Source organism: Gopherus evgoodei, chromosome 8 (genome assembly GCF_007399415.2).
Source record: "Gopherus evgoodei ecotype Sinaloan lineage chromosome 8, rGopEvg1_v1.p, whole genome shotgun sequence".
Lineage (NCBI taxonomy): Eukaryota > Metazoa > Chordata > Testudines > Testudinidae > Gopherus > Gopherus evgoodei.
Genome location: NC_044329.1, coordinates 54,061,360 through 54,082,666, shown reverse-complemented (window position 1 = coordinate 54,082,666; position 21,307 = coordinate 54,061,360). Strand labels below are relative to the sequence as shown.

General features: G+C 41.6%; 1 protein-coding gene across 6 annotated transcripts in view; it reads right to left on the bottom strand.

Moving 5' to 3' along the window:
* RASAL2 (RAS protein activator like 2) overlaps window positions 1–21,307 on the bottom strand; it is a 203,366-nt gene that overhangs the window by 56,055 nt on the left and 126,004 nt on the right. For all 6 annotated transcript variants that reach the window (XM_030572633.1, XM_030572634.1, XM_030572635.1 and 3 more), the window contains one exon: window positions 9,255–9,361. In XM_030572633.1, coding sequence (XP_030428493.1) covers window positions 9,255–9,361 — 107 coding nt within the window. The remainder of the gene's footprint in view (window positions 1–9,254; window positions 9,362–21,307) is intronic.

Below are 21,307 nucleotides of genomic sequence, written 5' to 3'. Positions count from 1 at the left end.
ACTAAATATGTCATGTAGGGCACAACATTTTTCACAGCCCTGAATGATGTTGCTAGGTTGATCTAATTTTTAGGTGTAGACCAGGGCTCAAAAGAGGTGAATCAAGTGGGACTTTACAAATGTAGTTGTCAGTAGCAAAGAGAAGGAAGGGGACTATAATCCCTGACAGCAGATCTTAAGTGTGATGGGGTGGTAGCTGTAAAATGCAACTATGCTTTACTTATAGCAGCATCAGGACACTGGCTCTCCTGTATCTCAGTACTACAGGGGACAATCACCAGGGGAGGAGGATATAAATGCCCAAACAACCAGCTTCACAGACAACACCGTATGAATAAAAATACTTAACTACTGCATACTACAGACATAAGAATCCTTCACTTTGGGGAGAAGAGTCTGTGCATAACAAATAATGCTTCTCTTAGCAACTTCCTCAGCAACCAACAAGCTAATAATAATAATAATAATAATAATAATAATGTGAGTTATCCAGTAAAACACATTATCAGCAGAGATCTAGGAGCAATAAAGTCAAGGTGGAATGAGTGACTGCAAGTCTCAGGACCTATGCAAGGTTTTTGCATGTAAAATTTAAACTACATTATAATGTCTTAGAGACGGAGACATTGTCTTTGATGTGTTGGAAAAGTGCCATGTTAATTTATAGTATTGTATTAGTAGCAGTAGTAATACATTATTATTAGCCAGAACAATTGCAACAGCAGCATATGGGAAATTGGACTTTAGGAGTGACTCCTGGACTCTTCCCATCTCAGGTTAAAGGGATTACAGATTGGATGAATTATGGAGATGGCCATCATCTCACTGGAGATAGCAATAGTTGCAGCTATTGCTGGCCCACTAGAAATGCTTTGAAGCTGTTACTGAATGTGCTGAAGAGTAGAACGTTTTTTCTGAAGTTCCTCACAAGAAGCTATTGAGAAAGCTTAGAAACCAAGATGAAAAGTTGTGTCGTATGTTAAAAATCCAGTGCAAGAGACAGAAAGCAAAAGGTCTGGGAAATCTGCCCAATCTCAGCGCGGAAGGAAGTTAATAGTGGGAGTACTCTACGAATGAGTACTGGGAACAGTGAGGCTCACCCTTGTTCATACAACATTAATAAATGTAACAAAACAGAAAGATGGAGAAGTTTGCTGTCAGATGAATTATTCAGGTTACTAAAATATTGGAGAACTATGAGGGACTCTAGAAGGTCCTAATAAAAACTAATTGATCAGGCAACAGAAAGACAGATAAATCTCACCATGAATGGTAGCGTATTGGGCAACCCCCTCCCCAAAGTACAACAGATTATGAATAAGCTATAAACTCATAAAAAAAAGATCTGGTAGTACAAATCACTGTGGACACCTCAGCGAAGATGCCTTCTTAACATACAGCATTAAAAATAAAACAAAAAAGAGTTTATGTATTGAGAAAGGATAAAATGTAATAAGAAAACATAAAATGGTATATAAATGCACTGGACTTTCTCACTCTAAATATAGCATTCTAGTGTGATTATCTCATCTCACTAATGGATAACGCCAAAAAATAAATAAAATAAAAAAGAGTGGAGATAAGAAAAACAAAATTGATTAGAGGTAGAGAGTAAAGGGATTCACATATATAGATAGATTTTAAAGACTAAGATTATTTGGTTTAGAAATAAAAATAAAATGGGATCAGAGGTATACAACAATGTTAATAAAAGCTAATTGTGGTCCCGTATTCATTCTGCTGCCAAACACACACAAAAAAAAGGGTAAAACTGAAATCTGAGAGGCATCACATTTAAAAATGTGTAACAGGAGATTTTTTTCATGCTCTCTATAATCAGCCTGAGAATTCACTGACACAAGATATTAGAGAGACAAATGTTTCAGCAAGATTAAAAAAGGATTATGTAAGTAGGAATAACATTTGCAGTTGCATTAGACAGGTTTAAAAATAAGAGACTGAGCAATCCTCATGCTTCAGGGTGCAAGCTGACTGCCAGCTAGGTTCAGGAAGGAATTTTTCTTCAGTGGCACAGCGCTGCACACTTGACCAGGTGTTTTATTTTAAACCTTCCTCTGAATTATTTGGTATTGGCCATTATCAAAGGAAAGACTGAGAATAAGAGGGAGAAATCATCTGTTTTGGTTTATCAGTTCCGATATTTCTAGGAGCAAAGTGTAATTAATTAAGTGTAGAAAGGAATGAGTCCAGAGAACACAGCAGTACATGCGTAAGAGCATCACATTTCATAGAAGCAATTTTGTGGAAATGAAAGGAACTCTGAGCATGGCGCAGAGGAAGGGTATATTAAAATGCAAGTGTAGAGAAAGACTAGAGAATGCTAAGCTACCATAATCAAGATTCAGCAGTTCAATTATCCTGCAAAATTAAAATACAAGGAACAAGTGGGCAGCCTCTGTAACTTCAGCATTATAGGCTCAAAGAGAGAGTGAAAAGTCTTCACTGGAAACAGAGAATGTGAAGGTACCAAACAAGGCTAGAGTCATACTTCAGGTTTGTGACGGAAGATCAGGGAAGCAAAGAAGCAGAACGAGTTAGTGCTATCCAAAAAGGTGAAGAGTTGGCAGGGCTTTTATAAATATACCAAGGGAAAGAAGTCCTGGCAAGAAGCTAGGTCCACCAATAAACATGAAAACAAGCAGCTATGGGGAAAAAAATTAAAAACTCGTTTTTAACAAGGCAACAACAAGGACTTTGAAAAAAATTAATACAAACTAGTACAGGAAAACACAACAGGAGGGGCACGTGATACGTATTCCAGGGTCCTAAATGAATTAAGTTAACAAACCACTGTGAATTATTTTGGAAAATTCACCGAGAAACAAGTAGGCATCCGATGCCTGGGGAATTAGGAGAGGAGCAGTACTGCACTTTCAGGCCCCAGTTCCTTCAGCACATGTGTAACTAAACCCAAGAGCAGTCTTACTAACTTCAGTAGGATGGTCCACATGCTTAAGCACCTTGCTGAAGAGTGTCCTAAAACCAGGAAAGAGCAATCCTAGCAACTAACATCCAGTGATTCTAACTTTAATCCCAAATCAAGGAATAAATATTAGCAGAAAGAGGTCTAGTCATCTGGACAATGACAAAAACATAGGTGATAAACATCAGGGCTTTATGAAGAACAAATCACATACAATTATCTTATTATTGTTTAATCAAGCAGCAAAATTTGCAATGAAGGGACGGCAGTAGATGTAAAGCCTTTAGAGCCAAAATTATGGCTCAAGACTAGGGAAGCACCTCTGTATAGACAGACACTCTTTGGGCTGTGACGCACACCCATGCCCCAAAACTGTGCAGAAGGAGTGCAAGCAGCCAGATCTTGTTTATTCTGTGTGCTGGGGAGGAAGAAACAAGTTTCTTGCCCCTCTATTCCTCCATCACACTTGCACACACCTTGCCATAATGTGCACCTATACTACTGTAAAGTGCTTCAAAATGTAGCATATAGGCTTATTTGAAAAATTAATTCAAATAGGCTTTTCTAAATTTACTGTCACAGCTTGCACACTGGCTGAAAGACTCTCTAAAAAGGGTAATTACGATAAATGACAATTAACAAGTTGTGAGAAGTTAACCAATGGGGTGCTGCAAGGATTGGTGGCAGAACTGGTTTTGTTTAACATCTTTATTAATGACCTGGAAGTTAAACAGTACATTAATGAGATTCAGAGATTATATGAAATTAGGAGGTACAGTGAGTGCCAGTAAGGACAGAGAAATAACACTAAGGAATCTGCAGGGGTTAAAAATAGAGAACACCTGGGCAAGGTGATAGGAGAAATATGCCAGCGAGTTGGAGAGAATTCAGCGAGGAGCAAGAAAAATGATAAAGGGGCTGGGAAAGCCTGATTTACGGAGGACACATTAAAAATAAGGTGATGTTGCATAGCTTGGCTAAACCATGCTTTAAAGGTAGGGGATACAATATCAGTACTTGTTTGGACAATGTGAAACCAAAGCAGGAGTGGAATGTTACTATGTGGCCTAAAGGGATATAAATTAATAGTAATGGGATTAAATGAAACAAAGAAAAATTTGGGCTAAATAAAATGAAAAATTTCATGTTGAAGTCCATTAGACTCTGCCATGGTACCAGAATTACTATCTCTTCACCAAGCACTGGAGAATTTACTGTAAAGAACAATTCTGTATTGCATAGGGATACATATCTCTAATTCCTGTGAGTCTATAAATAAGAGCAACCCAGAATAAAGGGAAAGGTGAAAGCTCTCTGAGCCCCTTGGAAGTAACTAATAACTCAAGTCCTTCCCACCATACAAAATCCTTGGGAAAATGGGTGAGGGCCCAAAGCCTCAAATCTTATATGAAATAAAATAAATAACAAGGGTAAATGTAAAGAATAGGTGTTATGGTGTGAGGGCAGAACAAAAAGCAAGATAATATTAAAATAAGGATGAAAAAGTTCAAGCACAGCCAGATGATTTTTCATTAAGAATATTGGGGCACAGAAATCTTGTGCTGCCTTGATACACTAATGGTAGCTCAACAACTGAAATTCCTGCATTGGCACTACTGCAGAATTAAAAACGTGTACTTACGGTCACATGGCCAAAAAAGATCAGAGACTTGTTCTAGCTTCGCAACCTGATTGTAAGGGAGCAGTGCTCCTGAGACAACTATTGGTCTTGTTGACTGCATAAGATATGAGTCTGGGCAGCAGTGAGATCTCATCATGCTTTGACCTTCAGTTAGGCTGGCTGCATTGTCTTTTGTTCTATTTAGCAGGACTCTTAAAAAGCAAAAGAGGCAGACACTATTCCTGTATATCCAGTTATATCCCGAACCAGAGGCCAACCAAAGAGGACAGTCCCTAAGAATCAGCCTTTCTGTAACTATTTGCACAGGGTTCCCATATAAATCATTTCATTTACTTCAGAGCCTACACTCTGACCTTTTTAGTTCATTTGTATGTGTTTCATCAAGTCTGTTTCTTTCCTTTATTTTTTTTTAAAGTGCCCACGTATGTCATTAAGTCACGTAATATCAGTATTGATTTTAATAAATCAACAAAACTAGCCAAAAAAGGTGACGTGGTGGTGGTTAAGGACCTGGTTTTTTTGTTTTTGTTTTTTTTTTTTTTACAATAGGTTACTAACGCCTTTGTCCTGTCACTTCTGGAGGTTCCGTATTTTGGAATTCTCATGTTTTAGCCTAATCCCCAACTCAAATGGAATAGCAAGGAGGGGACTGCGGTGTTCTGTCAGAGTTGTACAATGGTTCAATAATGAAATAGCAGGAGATGTGATACTGTAAGACTGAGTTTACTGACAAAGCACAGTGTGTGTGTAGGAGGGGAAAGCCGGTATTTCGCCTACTCATCTACCACCAGGCCCAGTGGTGGATGAGTTCCATCAGCCTTTCTAACTTCTCAGCACTAACTTTCAGTAATTTTTTTTTAAGTTGTGGTTTTTTTTCCAATGTTTTGTGCCTATCCTTCCCCCCAAAAACTATATTTGGCAATTGTGGAGTGAGAAGTAACACTACTGAATCTAGGGGGAAACCGAAGTAACCTAACACTGATGTAGCTGGGGGGCTGGGGAATGAAGAAAAGGCCAAGCACTAACAGTTCTTATCTCTACACACAAGCCTTTCCTTATCCCTTCTGCAGTGCACTGCCAATATCAGCAGAATCCTACTTCACTCCCTTTTGTGGGAGATAAACAAGACTACCACATTCCATATATTGCTCAGCATAGGCTGACTGTGACATGGCAAACCAAAGAATGTGTATGCATAATCACTGAGATTATAGAATAGTAAGTTTAAATAGAAGAATATGCTTTTAAATATATATGTAGGAGGCAGAGAAACTGAATTTTCTGAAGTTTACATGCCAACCCTTTAAATAAAACCATTCCCAATGACTACCACAGAAGAGATTATTTAAAAGAACTTTTCTTGGAAAGAATGTTCACTTACCCCACATTATGCATTTGTAAATCAAAACTCCAAGCACTGGACAAAGGCCCATTAACAGTCAGAAAGTCCATGCCTTTTTCTGTGTGAATACCACTGTTTGGAGTTTAGAGGAAAAGCTGCACAGAACATTGATTTCCAGTACATTCTATCAAGAGTAAGAGTTTTAAATGCTTACCTGAGAGAACAGAAGCTTAGAAAGCTGTAAATACAACTTCTTCTCAAAATCTTGGCATAACCCTGCCAGCTCTGCCTCTCCCCTCCACCCCAAGCCAGGAGTAAAGAATCATTGAAACAGCATAATGCATAGGTTGCTGGTTTTCCCCCTCAAATGTGCAGTGCAGGTATCAATGACTGAAGAAAAAAACATGTGCTTTCCTATTTCTGTGTTCTTCCTGTCTAAAAATGGGCACCCATTGAGATGAAGAAAACCCCACAAATAACGTTTAATGCTATTAGAGCCACACCTTCCATTCCCAGACCACTGATATTGGGCTTCCCTATACTTGTGCCATTTACCCCGCTCCTTAGATCGATCCCTCCTGGAGCCAGAAAAAACAATATATGAATCAAGAGAATATACAGGAAGGGTTTTCTATTCATAAGTAGAGCTAGAGCTGATCCACAAAGTTAGAAGGATGATTGAATTCAGTAGTTCTGGTTCAGGCCCAGCTCTACTCATAAATGCTCTGATTTTTACCAGCAAGCCACTAACCTAATGAGATTAGAGGACTGCAACATCCAGCAATTGGTGTGAAACACAGGCAGATCTCATCTCATCTTTACTGCGCCCGGGTAACAACCATAGCATACAAGATAGCATATGCAGAGAAAACCCTACAAAAGCCAATAGTCTTGTCTTTTATGTACAAATCAGGAGGGTACGGCAGGCCCACCATTACACAGGTGGTCAGGACAACAGGGAAGCACAATACCAGCTGCACAAGAGGCAACAATAGCTACTTTTTGCTGTTTGTGATCAAAAGGATAGGGTGTGGACAGCTTCCTGAACCTCTTTGCCTTAGAGTTCTTAAAGCTCCATCAAAATTGCGAGGAGGAAAGAGAAAACTACGACAGTACCCAAAGCAGCATTAGAAGAAAAAATAACTTGGAAAAGGTGAGACATGGGAAGGAAGGGCGAGTGCTGAAAAAGAAAACATAAGTGAAAAGAAACACGTTTTGAAGTGTTAATGACCTAATTTCACAGACAATACAAAGCAGCTGAAGAAAAGACATTTGAGAAGGATCATAAAGAGTGAAAGGTACGGAAATAAAAAACAAAAAACCTAGGCTGACATTAAGTGATTTGGTACATGGCTTCTTCAAATCTTGTTTGCGATTTATTGATAAGCTGTAGACACAGACCACCACAATACATTCAAGACTAATGGAATTTCTTATCGATACAGATGGATTGGGTAAGAGTCACTTACAAAAGCTCCCAAAAATCCTCACGGTACCCACATGTACTGTGCTGCCCATGGTTATACTATAAGGGTTCATTGCATATAGACAAGTTTTGAGATTTTATAAAGTTGTAACAAGTACCGTATATACTCGTTCATAAGCTGATTTTTTTTTCAGTAAAAAAGGGAAGCACCAGAGAAGGGGGTCAGCTTATGAACGGGTATAGAGACTAGAGGTGGTACACTGTCCATCCCCACAACAGAGGGAGCAAGGAGACGCAGCACAGCCAGCAGAGCCAGAAGGTAAGAGGCTGGGCCAGAGTCTCTCGACTTCTGGTCACACTGCTCTCCCCGCCAGCCTCCGAAGCAGCTGCAGCTCCGGGCCGGCAGGCTGCAGCCGTGCCACTTGGCCCCGCCCCTAAAAGCAGGCTGTGGCTGCGCCACCTGGCCCGCTGGAGCACACTGCAGCCGTGCCGCCCAGCTCAGCTCGCTGGAACATGCTGCGGCTGTGCTGCCCGGTCTGGCCCGCCGGAGCAGGCTGCAGCCATGCTGCCCAGACTGCCATAGCAGCTCCAGCCAGGTCACAGGTACCCTCCCTGGCCATCCCCGGATGGGATGGGATGGGGAGAGTGTGGAGGTCCCAGGCTAGGGATGGGGTCATGTGGGGGTGGTCACAGAGGTTACTCCCCTGACTCCCAGCTTCTCCCCACCAAAAAATTTCCCTACCAGTTGCTGTCCCCGCCCATCAGGGTAAGCAGCTGGTGCGCTAGGACCTTTTGTTTACTTAGGTTTACCTCTGTGCCTGCGGATGCTCAAGGTAAACAAACCATCTTGTCCCATCAGCGGCTTATCCTGATGGCCCGGGAGCCAAAGTTTGCTGACCCCTGAATTATAGGGTCGACTTACAAATGGGTTATAAAAATGTTCTATTTTTACTTATCCATCTTGGGGGGGGTGGGGGTGTTCGGCTTATAAACAAACTGGCTTATGATCAAATATATACAGTACATTCTGTAATTAGACTAAAAACCTATTTTCGAGTGCCATATAGAACACTGCACATTAAGACTATCAAAATAGTCTCAATATGAATATTAACTTCAGATGGTCTTTAAAACAAAACAAGCGCATTTTGGTGGTTCCTCAACAGATATCAGAAGTTCAACTTTTGGTCTCATTATGAGGCTTTGAGAAAAACGCAGGAGTCGAGCACAGATAAACTATTCCAAGACAGTGATCTCCCTGTATTTACCACTGATAGTTTAATCTGAAAGAGGATAGGAAAACTGTCCAAGATGGAGCTACCATTAACTTGACCAGTGCTATAGTGCTACAGGTTTTAGTACACCAACTTTAGTACACCAACCAGTGTTGGCAAGAAAATCCACACTCCTTACTTGAAAAGGTAAATTGAAACTAACAACCAGAAGAATTCAGGCCAGTTAATGCACATGCACAGAGATCAATTTCAGTAGCTTTGAAATAAACTGTTAGCTTTCTCAGACCCCTAATTCATTCCACTGATATGGGGAAAACACACATACCATCACCAACCTAAAGTTCTTTTTTGGAGAAGAAAAGAAATGTCCAGTGTGAAGCTTACAAAGTGATCTCACGGGTATCTAGGACCATGCCATGGCTGGGTTTTAAAGTCTACATGAGTACTGATTTTAGATCAAATCTTGTGGAAAGGTAAATGATGGGTTTCCTAGAAAATGTCACCTGATCATTTATGGCAGTTGATATGCATGTCTTTCGTTCACCTGCACTATTAAATTGTCACCCTGAATCAAAAGACTGAGTACTAGATTTATTAGGATAGCCTACACTCCACCCCCAATTCAATGGGAAGACATCTCTCCTTCAGAGGAAAGACGCACTTACTGGGACTTTGAAAGGAGAGGTGTTTGAAGCATCCATGGAGTTGGTTTTCTCGGATGTGCTGGTTCCAGAGATGCTCCTTCTGCGAGGAGACCTCTCTGCTGGGACCTCTGGAGAAGAAACAGAAAAGAAGGTGGGTGAGGAGAATTGAAAAAAAAATAAATCAGGTTTTATCCTGTTCTGGACAGAAGCCATCACAAACTTTCAGATGCATTAGCTAACAGCCAAATTATACTTACATATTTATATATGGCTTATTTGCTACCAAGATAAGTTACCGAGATATTGCAACTGGCAACAAGGTCAAAATTAGGAATCTGATTTGATCTTATAGGCAATAGGCAGTTATAATTAAACACACTAGTGAAGCTCAATACCTGTATGTATTGCTACCTTGTACACCTGCTACTTACAACTCACAGAACTTTCAACTATTCTTTTTACAATCAGCAATGTAGTAGTTAACATTGCCAAATAAAATCTGTGACAGAGGGAGATCATGATTTTATCCAATGTTGAACATAATTTGACAAAGGTCAAAGTTCAGTCTCATGCAGATAATGTGACCCTACTGCTAGCTCAAACTTTGAGACCATCAGAAGATTCATAGTTACCTGGATAAAACAACATATATACCTCAGCAGATACAAAAATAGGTCAGTTTCTCCTTGTTCTGGCAATATGACCTTAGTAAGATATGACTTTGGCTTCCTAAAACCATGCAGGCAGATCTTGCAAGCTCAAATCTTTACAGAAGATGTGCTCGTATATGATTTTATAGATTTATACAGCATGCACATTATAAAATCACACACACAGACACACATATTAATACCTTTATCACAACTGCTGCCCATCTCCAGTTCAAATACTAGACTTACAGGAATCCAGCTTTATAAATAAGACATTCTCAATAGGATATGAAAAACCACATCCTTAGAAAAAGTCCATTGTTATCTTCTGGATCTTAAAGAAAAGCAGTAAACTGTGACTTCGGAGACTGACATTTTGACTTCTGCCGTTTTCCTTTCAAAAGATAGATGCAGCATAAACTTCCATTTCTGGCCTCCTGGCCCTTGGGATCCGTTCTACTTCCACTTAAGAGAAAGCTGGTTTTCTCTCTCTTCCCCCTCCCTCTTTACAGCTTGCAGAGAGAGCGAGAAAGGACTCACACAGGACTGCAGCTATTCAATCAATCGTTCCGACTGCACATCCTCATTAGTTACTTTCAGGCTATTAACAGACGCCCAACTGCCGGCTCCTCTCAGCTACAGAAAATTTCACTATATATCCTGAGTCACAGCAACAACAAAGGTTTACTGAAATTTACAGCCAGCTGCTGCCAAGAGAACAAGGATTTCTTCAACAAAAATCATCAAGACCCCCCCCCCCCAACACACACACATAAGCCTTCTCCAAGCAGAACATTACCTGTGATGCCTTTGCCAATAGGGTTATTTTATCCATATTATAGTAGATCTTGCCCAAGAAGTCTTGAAGGAGAAAACCAAAATTTAACATCATACCGACTGAAAGGTTAAGAAAATAGGATCTTGCTGCAAAAGTAGTAATCCCTCTACTGTAGGCTTTTTCTTTAAAAAAAAAAAAAAAAGTCTCTCAACTTGCCTGTAAGCATCAAGGATTAAAGAACTGCTAACATGGAGAACAGCTTCCAAAATTAGCTACATAGAAAGTTGAACAGTGATCACCAGCTAGCATTGGTAAATGGGCAGGGCACAGCATTTAGTACAAAATCATGAAGCTGATGCAAACAGCTCCACTCACACAGAATAAATTAATCTGTCTAAGCTTGCAACAGAAAGACCCTTAGCTTTCAGTGAGATTTCTCCACAGGCTGATGATTAGCACTGGCCAATTTCCTTCATAACCTATGGGGCACCAGCCGTTTCCTGGTTTTGGAACTTGATGATCGCTGCTCGACAGGACACCTTTAGACAACAGAATGCCTCGAGAGGGGCCAGTGCTAGACCAAGGATTGAACAACGGTCAATCCCACTCTCAGAATACTTTGCTAGTTTCTACTTTCTTCTATTAAGTCTATTAAGTGAGGAAAAGAGAAGCAAAGATTTCTACTATCTTCACCATCTCCCCCTACCCCACCCTGCCAAAAAAGAGGGGAAGGAAAAAAGCCAAAAGCTTATGGTATGTCTACGCTGCAATTAGACACCTATGGCTGGCCTGTGGCAGCTGACTTGGGCTCACGGAGTTCGAGCTAAGAGGCTGTTTAATTGCAGTGTAGACATTAGGGCACAGGCTGCATCCTGAGCTCTGGGACTCTCCCCTTCCTAGGGTCCTAGAGCCTGGGCTCCAGCCCAGGCCTGAACGTCTACACCACAATTAAACAGCTCCTTAGCTTGAGCCCAAGTCAGCTGGCACAGGCCAGCTGCAGGTTTCTACTTTGAGTGTAGCCATACCTTAGGTAGATACAACCTGCAGCACGCAGCAAAGAACTTCTCCTGGCATAAGTACTCAGAGAGGTAGCCATATCAAATATATTTCAATAATCAAATTTTTGGTGGAAATGTAATTGAAGGAAATGGAAGTAATCTATGCATTTGGAACATGGGGCCAAAATGAGCTCCTTTACCTCAAATCAAAGAGCATCAACTAATGTAACGGCTTTGGCTTTCTCCAGTACACACACAGGAAATCATTTCACATCATCAAAGCATCCCAAGTAATTTAACACAGTGCTGATTTTGCTGAATCATGAATGAAAACAGAAGACCATTCCCTACCATTTGGACAACAGGTGGTCCTTTCCCAGGACAGGGAGTTATAGGAAGAAATAAGATTAAACCAAAGGAGAGCTGAGGAGAATCTATGCCCAGCCCTGATACCCATGTAGCAGCAATGCAAGTTATCTGTAGATAAAAGATGTTGGGATTCCTGCCTGAAATGAGTTTCTTCCATGCTCAGAAGATTCATAAAAGTCTATGAAGTGAGGAAAGGAGAAGCAAATATCCAGAGGAGATGCTTGCAATCAATTAGTAACGCAACAAAAAATATCAGCAGGAGCAGATTAGCAACCTGCTGGATCAGTCCCTAGCAAAATGTGAAGTGAGCCCAGTTACTTCTAATTCCAAGACTACAAACTGGAAGCGATGCAACTACTGTGCCCTTAAGAAGCATTTCTGCTGAGATGGGTGGAAAATCTATACTGTTGCTGCTAGGCCAATATTAGATGGCTGCCTCCCCCAACTTATGCTACATACTACTATTGCATTGTTTTCACCTGCTGTAAAATCAATGCACCTTTCATGGTCTCAGTATTAAATTACAATCGTTCTCTGCATGGCTCACTTTCTGGGGCCAAGACTACAGACAAATCACACTCTCTCTGTGGATAAATAACAGGCTGAAACCTTTTCATCTATTCTCTCAATCTCTGAAAAATAAATGGATTTCCCCCCTTTCAATCTTCAAAAAAAAGTTGTAAACATTTCTGTGGGGTGCTTTTAATTCATCACCTCATTTATCTGTGTTAAATAAAATTAGTCAGCTGCAAACTAGCTGAGGCAATTACTCAGAAATGGCAGATGCCTGTGAAACCAGATCTACACATATAGCTCCCTTTTCACCCCTTCACACGGCAATGCCCTCTTCCCACTGTAACAAGCAATTGCTCATTTTTTTGGCCAGTAAGGCAGGAGAATGGTTTATTTCAAGACAGACACCATTGTCACTTCATTAAGTGTTCAGCAGGGGGCACTGGTATGGCAGATGGCAGGCACCTTTCTCCATTGAATCCAGTCATGACCACAAACGCTGGCCTCAGCTCCCTCCAACGAGGGAGCAATGATCCACACATTTCTGGGTTTCCAGTACAGCAGCTTGTTGTTCCCAGCCTTTTGTAATTTGAATCCTTGTCTTTGTGGGCCCTTGCATCCTACTACCAAGGCCTTTTTCCAGCATGGAGCAGATGAAATGAATATTTTTGACTTGGCTGGAATACTGTGTGCAGTACTGGTCACTCTCAAAAAGGACATTGTATAATTAATCAGGTTCAGGGAAGGGTAATGAGAATGACTAGGGACATGGAAAATCATATGAAGAGAAATTAAAAAGATTGATATTGTTTATCTTAGAAATTAGCAGGTGGAAAATTCAAAGCCGATAAAAGAAAATATTTCTTCCTCAAACTATGCAATTAGACACTCGAATCCACTGCCATAGGAAAATGAGGCCAATAATTTAAAAGGTTTCAAAAGGAGAGTAGACATTTATAGGGCTAATGAGAACATCCAGAGTTCTAATTGTTATTGCTATGAAAAATTATTGAAGGAATATTAAACCACATGCTTTAGGGTTTAAATCTCTAATTAGTAGAGATCATGATGAGATCTAATTGTTGGAGACAGATTATCTCACATCCGACAAGTGTGGTGTACTTATGCATTCTTCTAAAGCAGGGATAGGCAACCTGCGGCACGCAAGCTGATTTTCAGTGGCACTCACACTGCCCAGGTCCTGGCCACTAGTCCAGGGTGCTCTGCATTTTAATTTAATTTTAAATGAAGCTTCTTAAACATTTAAAAAACCTTATTTACTTTACATACATCAATAGTTTAGTTATATATTATAGACTTATAGAAAGAGACCTAAAAACGTTAAAATGTATTACTGGCACGCAAAACCTTAAATTAGAGTGAATAAATGAAGACTTAGCACACCACTGCTGAAAGGTTCCGACTCCTGTTCTAAAGCATCTGACGCTGGTCACTGTTAGAGATGGGATACTGGACTACATGGGTTTGATGCAGTCTGGAATTTTCTCTATTCCTATGATAATTAAAAAATTCACAGTCTGTGTGTAGTCTCACAAGCCTTCAGCAGTTTAAAAATGCAAAGGCTTGGTAGCATGGAGGCATTATGAAATTTATTACTATGCCCTGGCTCTGATCTTCAAGGGAGACTTTGACATGTGGAAGAATGTATTCGATATCCAGGTATAAGATAGCTAGCTCTCAAGATATTCACAAATGCTGCTTTTTTTCCAAGACATAACCTTTTTATTTATTAACTTGCATGTACCAAGAAAATGCATTCATTAGTTTTTAACGAGCGTCATCAGCATGGAAATACGTCCTCTGGAACGGTGGCCGAAGAACGAAGGGGCATACAAATGTTTAGTATATCTGGCACTTAAATACCTGGCACTGCCAGCTACAGAAGTGCCATGCAAATGTCTGTTTTCACTTTCTGGTGACATTGTAAATAAGAAGAGGGCAGCATTATCTCCTGTAAATGTAAACAAACTTGTTTGTCTTAGCGATTGGCAGAACAAGAAGGAGGACTGAGTGGCCTTGTAGGCTCTGAAATTTTACATTGTTTTGTTTTTGAGTGCAGTTATGTAACAAAAAAAAATCTACATTTGTAAGTTACACTTTCACACACAGGGATTGCACTACAGTACTTGTATGAGGTGAACTGAAAAATACTATTTCTTTTGTTTATCTTTTATAGTGCAAATATTTGTAATCAAGAAGAATGTACACTGTTTCAATTACAACACAGAATATATATGAAAATGCAGAAAATACTGAAAATATTTAATAAATTTCAATTGCTATTCTATTGTTTAACAGTGTGATTAAAACTGCGATTGTGATTTTTTAATTGCAATTAATTTTTTTTAGTGTATCCCGCAAGTTAAAGGACATTAATAGACAGCGCTGATTTTTAGCCATGCAATCAGTGATTCAGCAACACGTAAACTCCAGTAAAATTATTTTAGTTTTTTTGCTGTAAAGATGGCTCCTCTTCCATACCATTAAACCTTAGCAGCAATGGGAATTACGGCTTAAAGAAAGATGAGTTCTCAGCCTTTTTACATTTTATAGTTATGAAAGAAAGCAGAGAACTTTGAACAGTCAACTTACTCGTTATGTTGCCTTAGGGAATTCGTCCTGTGAGGATACATTACTGTACATTTCCATTGCGGTAATATCTAGCGTCTCAAATCAGGATTAAGGCACCATTACACTAGGTGCTGTACAAAGAGTAAAAGAGCGTTCTGTCATGAACAATTTACAATCTTATTTGAGACAAGACAGAACAAGTGTGTGTAATAAACAAAAGGAGGACCCGATCCCTCCTTTTGTTTATTACTTACTTACTTACTCTCTCTCACACACACATACACACACAGTGTGTGAGTGTATAGATATATAAAAAAACACAGAAGGGGGAGGGATAGCTCAGTGGTTTGAGCATTGGCCTGTTAAACCTAGGGTTGTGAGCTCAATCCTTGAGGGGGCCATTTGGGGGTTTAGTTGGAGATTGGTCCTTCTTTGAACAGGGGGTTGGACTAGATGACTTCCTGAGGACCCTTCCAACCCTGATATTCTATGATTCTCCCTATATATATATACATACACACACACATACACACACAAGAGTGAATGTTCAACCAATGGGATCACTCAGTTAGGGGGATAATTCAAATACCTCCTCTATGAACAGACCACTGTAAACTATTAAAGAGGGAATCAAATTTATTTTAAAACCCCTTTAAAAATCAGTAAAATTTCAACAAGTCAGAATAAAACAATTAACAATCTCAAGGTAATTTATGATTCATTAGTGCAGTGTACACATTCAATGTCATGGCATTTGCAATTCAGACAAGACAGAACTGCATATTTTTGCCTTACTGTCCTTTCTGTCCCTCTCAAACCATTCAAGCAACAATCTTGTTGCAGACAGACAGTTCCTAATTGTGGTTTCTTCTGGTGATGATGCCTACAAAGTGAGGATGTAAAGGGTAAGAGAGCAGAAAAAAAAGGAAAGGACAAAAGCATGAGAGGGAGGAATAAGAAGCAGAAGGAAGGAGAGTGTTACCAAACATGCAAAAGGAGCTTGAAGGAAAAGATGAGATGTAATTTAATAGGATTTTTCAAACCTCTCTTGTATAATATGGGGTTTTCGTCTTATGAAAAAGGAAACTGCATGTGAAAATGTGAAAAGTTTAAGGCTTTACCTTGGAATAAGCATCATCTCTTTGGATTCGCCCACTTGGGGAGAATTAGAATTGTGGGGCCTAGTTTAAAGACCTGTTATACAGGTTTAATTAATTCCTTCGGTTAAAAACTGGAATTAGAAGCCAGCCAGAACAAATGCGATTTGCACCAGGCTCACCAAACTCTTGCTCTGAATAAAACATAAGAGAATAAGAGTTCCATAGTGTATAACTTCGTGGGCAAAACTGAACCTTGCTGTGGTGATTCCTACAACCACAAAGTGCATATTGATAGGTACAGTCTAGACAGAAAAGATAAAAAGTAAGACATGAGATGGTGTGAGTTTGATAATGAAAAGTGTAAAAGTGAAATACTTTGGATAAGTAAAGAAGAGAATAAAAAATGAAGGAAACACTGTGAGACCATTTGCTACAGCTTCCCATCACCAACCAATTACTGGATAGCAGCAAGAATCAAAGGCTTCTGATAGGATTGCCAACTTTCTAGTTGCACAAAACCGAACAGCCTAGTCCCGCCCCTTCCTGAGGCCCTGCCCCTCACTCACTGCATTCCCCCTCCTTTGGTGGCTTGCTCTCCCCCACCCTCACTCACTTTCACTGGACTGTGGCAGGGGCGTTGGGGTGTGAGAGGGGGTGAGGCCTCTGGGGCAAGTCCAGAAATGAGGGCTTCAGGGTGTGGGAGAGGACTCCAGGTTGGGGCAGGGAGTTGGGGTGTGGGACGGAGTGAGGGCTCCAGCTGGGGTTGTGGGCTCTGGGGTGGGGCTACAGATAAGGGGTTTCGGGTGCAGGAGAGGGCTCCAGGCTGGGGCCGAGGGATTTGGAGTGTGGGAGGGGGCTGCAGGTTGAGGCATGGGTTAGAGTGCAAGAGCGGGTGAGGGCTCCGGAATGGGGCTGGGGATGAGGGGTTTGAGGTGGAGAAGGGGACTCCACATTGGAGCAGGGGCTCAGGGCTGGGACACAGGCTTATCTCTGGCAGCTCCCGTTCATTACTGCAGCGGGATGGGGTGGGTGGGGGGCGCTAAGGCAGGCTTCCTGCCTTTCCAGGGCATTGCGTGGTCCGCGGTGCCAGGAAGCAGCCAGCAGCAGGTCCAACTCCTAGATGGGGGGCCAGGAGGCTCCATGCGCTGCTCTCGCCCACAGGCACTGCTCCCCCCAAGCTCTCATTGGCCAGTTCCAGGCCAATGGGAGTGGGGAGGCAGTGCTCAGAGTGGGGCCAGCGCATGGAGCCCTGTGACCCCCCACCACCTAGGAGTCGGACCTGCTGGCCACTTCCGGGGCACGGTGTGGTGCCAGCCAGGACAGGTAGGGCCCAGTTGGTGGTGCTAACCACAACCACCAGGGTCCCTTTTCAACCGGGTGTTCCGGTTGAAAACCAGACACCTGGTCACCCTAGCTTCCGAGCCACCTATTGAGTATTTTAAAACAGGTGATCACAATCCCATTATAGAGAAGTTTGAAAATGGAAAATGACAGGTGTTCCTGTTACCAAAATGGTGCTCACTTACTTACAAGAATCTGCCTAGCTCAGGGTCCAGAGCTGCCACCTGGTCTCAGAGGGTTGGGGTTTAGGGTCCGCAGCTGCCGCCTGGCCTGACATGGGTGGGGTCTGCAGCTCCCGTCCAACTGCCCTGCCACCCAACTCTGCATGGCGTGGTCCAGGGTCCCTGCCGCCCCAGCCCCCTGCCCAGGGCTCCGCTTCTGGCCCCACTCTATGGAGGGGTCTCTGGGCATAGGGGTCTGTGGGGGTGGTTCAAGATGGGGGGGGCACTGTGATTGTCAACCTGCAGTGGCACCTTAAAAACTAAGATTTATTTGGCCATAAACTCTCATGGGTAAAAAAAACCACTTCTTCCATGCATTTGAAGAAGTGGGTTTTTTACCCACCCAAATAAATCTGTTCGTCTTTAAGGTGCCACCAGACTCCTTCTCGTTTTTGTGGATACGGACTAACAGCTACCCCTCTGATATTTGATACATGCACAAATGAGTTACAATCTTAAGTTCCAAGAGGCAATAGAAGCTTTCATAATAAGAAAGCTTTATATGTCTTTAGGGCTAACTCAGGCTAAGCAGCTGAGGATCCCTTGCTTATGCCTAGAAACCTTGCCCCTTAGAGTCCAGTCAGCATAAAGGATATGGTTTCTTCATGTTAGGGGTTTACTGCCTTCTCTCTGGCACTCTGAGCTGCAAACTTAGCTGATGGGAGTAATTCACTTGCATGACTCATCTTCATGGGGAAGAGGGGCAGATAGTCTTCTTGAATGTTCCAAAATAGTTTGTCTGATGTTAATGGGTCTTCCCTGCTGGACAGGACATAACACCTCATGTTGGAGACCAGCATTTCACATTGTTAATGTCTCTCTCCTGCAGGGTGATCTATACAGTTACAGAGGCTTACAATACAAATGCTCCCATCTTATAATATGGGATACAGATATTATGAGGGAGATTAATGTGTGCAGCAACTTGCAGGCATTCATTCATAAAGTCTAAATAGGAAACATTTTTATAATTCTAATATCCATTTTAACAATACTAACACACAGCTGAGCCAGACTGATTCCTGCTATGTATTTGTCAGTATTCAACTGAGGCATAGGGACTTTGGCATCAGATGGCACCGGGTATGCCAGCATCACAAGGAGCCAGACCAAAACTGAGTTTGCAAGAGCAGAGACAAGCAGCTGCAGCAGAAGATGCCAATACTGTCATCAGTGCCTGACATTCCTCTTCCCTTGTGCTGTTCCCTCCTGCCCCTTTCTCCACAGTCACTCCATTTCAGGCTCACTGTTCATCTAGTTTCTTTAGTACTTAGCATTTCCTTGGGGCAGAGGAAGCATAGTCTAGTGGGTAGAGCACTGGACTGTGATTCAGGAAATCCAGCTCTGCCACTGACTTTCATGTGAGTAGTTCATTTTACGCCTCTGTGGCTTTGTTTTCCTTCCTACCCTTTGTTTGTCTAATCTATATAAAGTCTTTAGGGCAGACAATGCCATTCATTGTATGTTTGTACAGTGCCTACCACAGAGTCCCTAACTTTGTTGCCTTTTAAGCGCTACTACAATATTAATATTTAATAATAATAATAATAGTCTGGATCTGGGTTTTGGTTTGAGTCCATTTCTAAGAAGTGCACTGTCGTTTAATTTAACATGCAATAAGCATTTTCAGATGCGATGGAGTCCTGGATGTAACTCAGCTCTGCAGCAGTTTCCCACTGCTCTTAATAAACCAGGGTTGGTGATTTAAGCTTTCATGCCTCTGGTCCATCAGGACAGGACTTCGTCCTTCTGTGAGCAGCACAAAGAGAGACTCTGAGCCTACAGAAGGGTTTGATTAGGGAAAAATAGGTCTCACATGTTCAGCAGGTGTCCAGGGATGCCATTGAAGCCTGAGTCTGGATTTGGGATTGGGCAGAATTTGGAAAGTGATATCTCATGATGAAGACAGAAAATTGAGGCCATATACAAACTATGAAACATTGAGCAAACTATTTTCTTTCGTGATGGAGAAATTGCAAGCCAGGGCTGAGGTTTCCCTGAGTCTCAGGGCCATGGTAATGAACATTAGAAAAGCTACTTTTTCTATGAAAGGAAGAAAGTACAGAACAGTAAGTACAGGTGTAAATCTCAGGCATTTAGCACTAGGTTTAGGCTCCAAAGGGAAATGAGATATTTAATAGGAGCCTAAAGTAAGATATTGCCTTAATCAAACTGATTATAATGGAAAAGAACTTATACAACCTGAGGACCGAAACCGGGACCCAGGGAACAACAGAGAACCCTTTCTTCAAACCATCCTGGGAGACCTCCAGAATGAAAGACAATGGATACCCTTGTTGAAGCTTGTGGATGAAGGGATTCCACTCACTGATGATGAGGGGGGCTGGAGACCAGGGCCCTGCCTCCAGTATCTTTTGAGTCCCGTTCCCCCGGAGGTTGTCTTTAGGTACCCAGGCGATAGGATTTGGGAGCAGTCCTGATGGTCTCTGGGTCTGGATGGAAAGGTGGGGGCCCAGGCTGCTGAAGCAGAGCACTGCTGCCCAGTTCAGAAATGCTTCTGTCTCTAGTTAGGCCACAATGTATGGTGGTGGTGGTGGGGAGACGGTGAACAGAAGAGGTACTTTCAGTCCTTATCCTCTTGCTTTTTCTGGGATTAAATCTCCATTTTTCTCCCATGTTCTATGTTGCTCTGGAGCTCTGTTGAGGCCTGCAAGTAAGATGGTTTCTCAGTAGAAAGGAACTTGCGACAGCTACTTCCAGTGAGGCAGGAGAACAACCTGGGGAGCCTGCCTGCACGCTGGACAGAGGAGGAACTAGGCACAAAAATCCAGTATCTAAAATAAGCTATTGCTTGCTTGACTCACAGCTGAAGACTCACTCATTTGTCCAGTATGGTGGCAGCCACATCATGGAAAGAAAAAATATTAAAACCCTACCCAGTTCCCCAAGTCAGTACAATATGCAGATGCATCACAGCATAAACACCAAGAGAGGAGATATTACCTCTCTATACAGCGTTGAAGCTGAAACTGCACACAAATTACAGCACATGTTTCTAGGTATCTTAATACCAGGAATATATCAAACTGGAGGGAATTCAGAAAACAGCAACAAAACTCACGAAGGGAAAGGAGGCAATGACTTATGTGGAAAGCTTAGAAGAACTAAAATCTAAATATTTACAGCTTTTGGCACTTCACTGTGATGCTGCAACCGGAATTCAGGTTCTAGATTTAAAAAAAATATTTAAGGAATACCGGATCCTCTGTCTTAAATTTTAATTCTAACGTAACATGCACAAATTTCTAATTAAGGGAAAACACCCACAGCCATCTTTTTCATCTGCTTTAACTTATTACTTCTAAGATGCATGATAAGTTAAAGTTGTAGTGCATGTTGAATTACATGGATAGACACTGACTAAACAGAGAGAGATCAGCTGATGAAGCAGAAACAGACCCAAAAGTAATAGTTGGGATGAAACATTTCTATACAACATATGTGTCACTTCACTCTGCTTCAGCATTTGTCCAAATCATTTTGTTGGAACT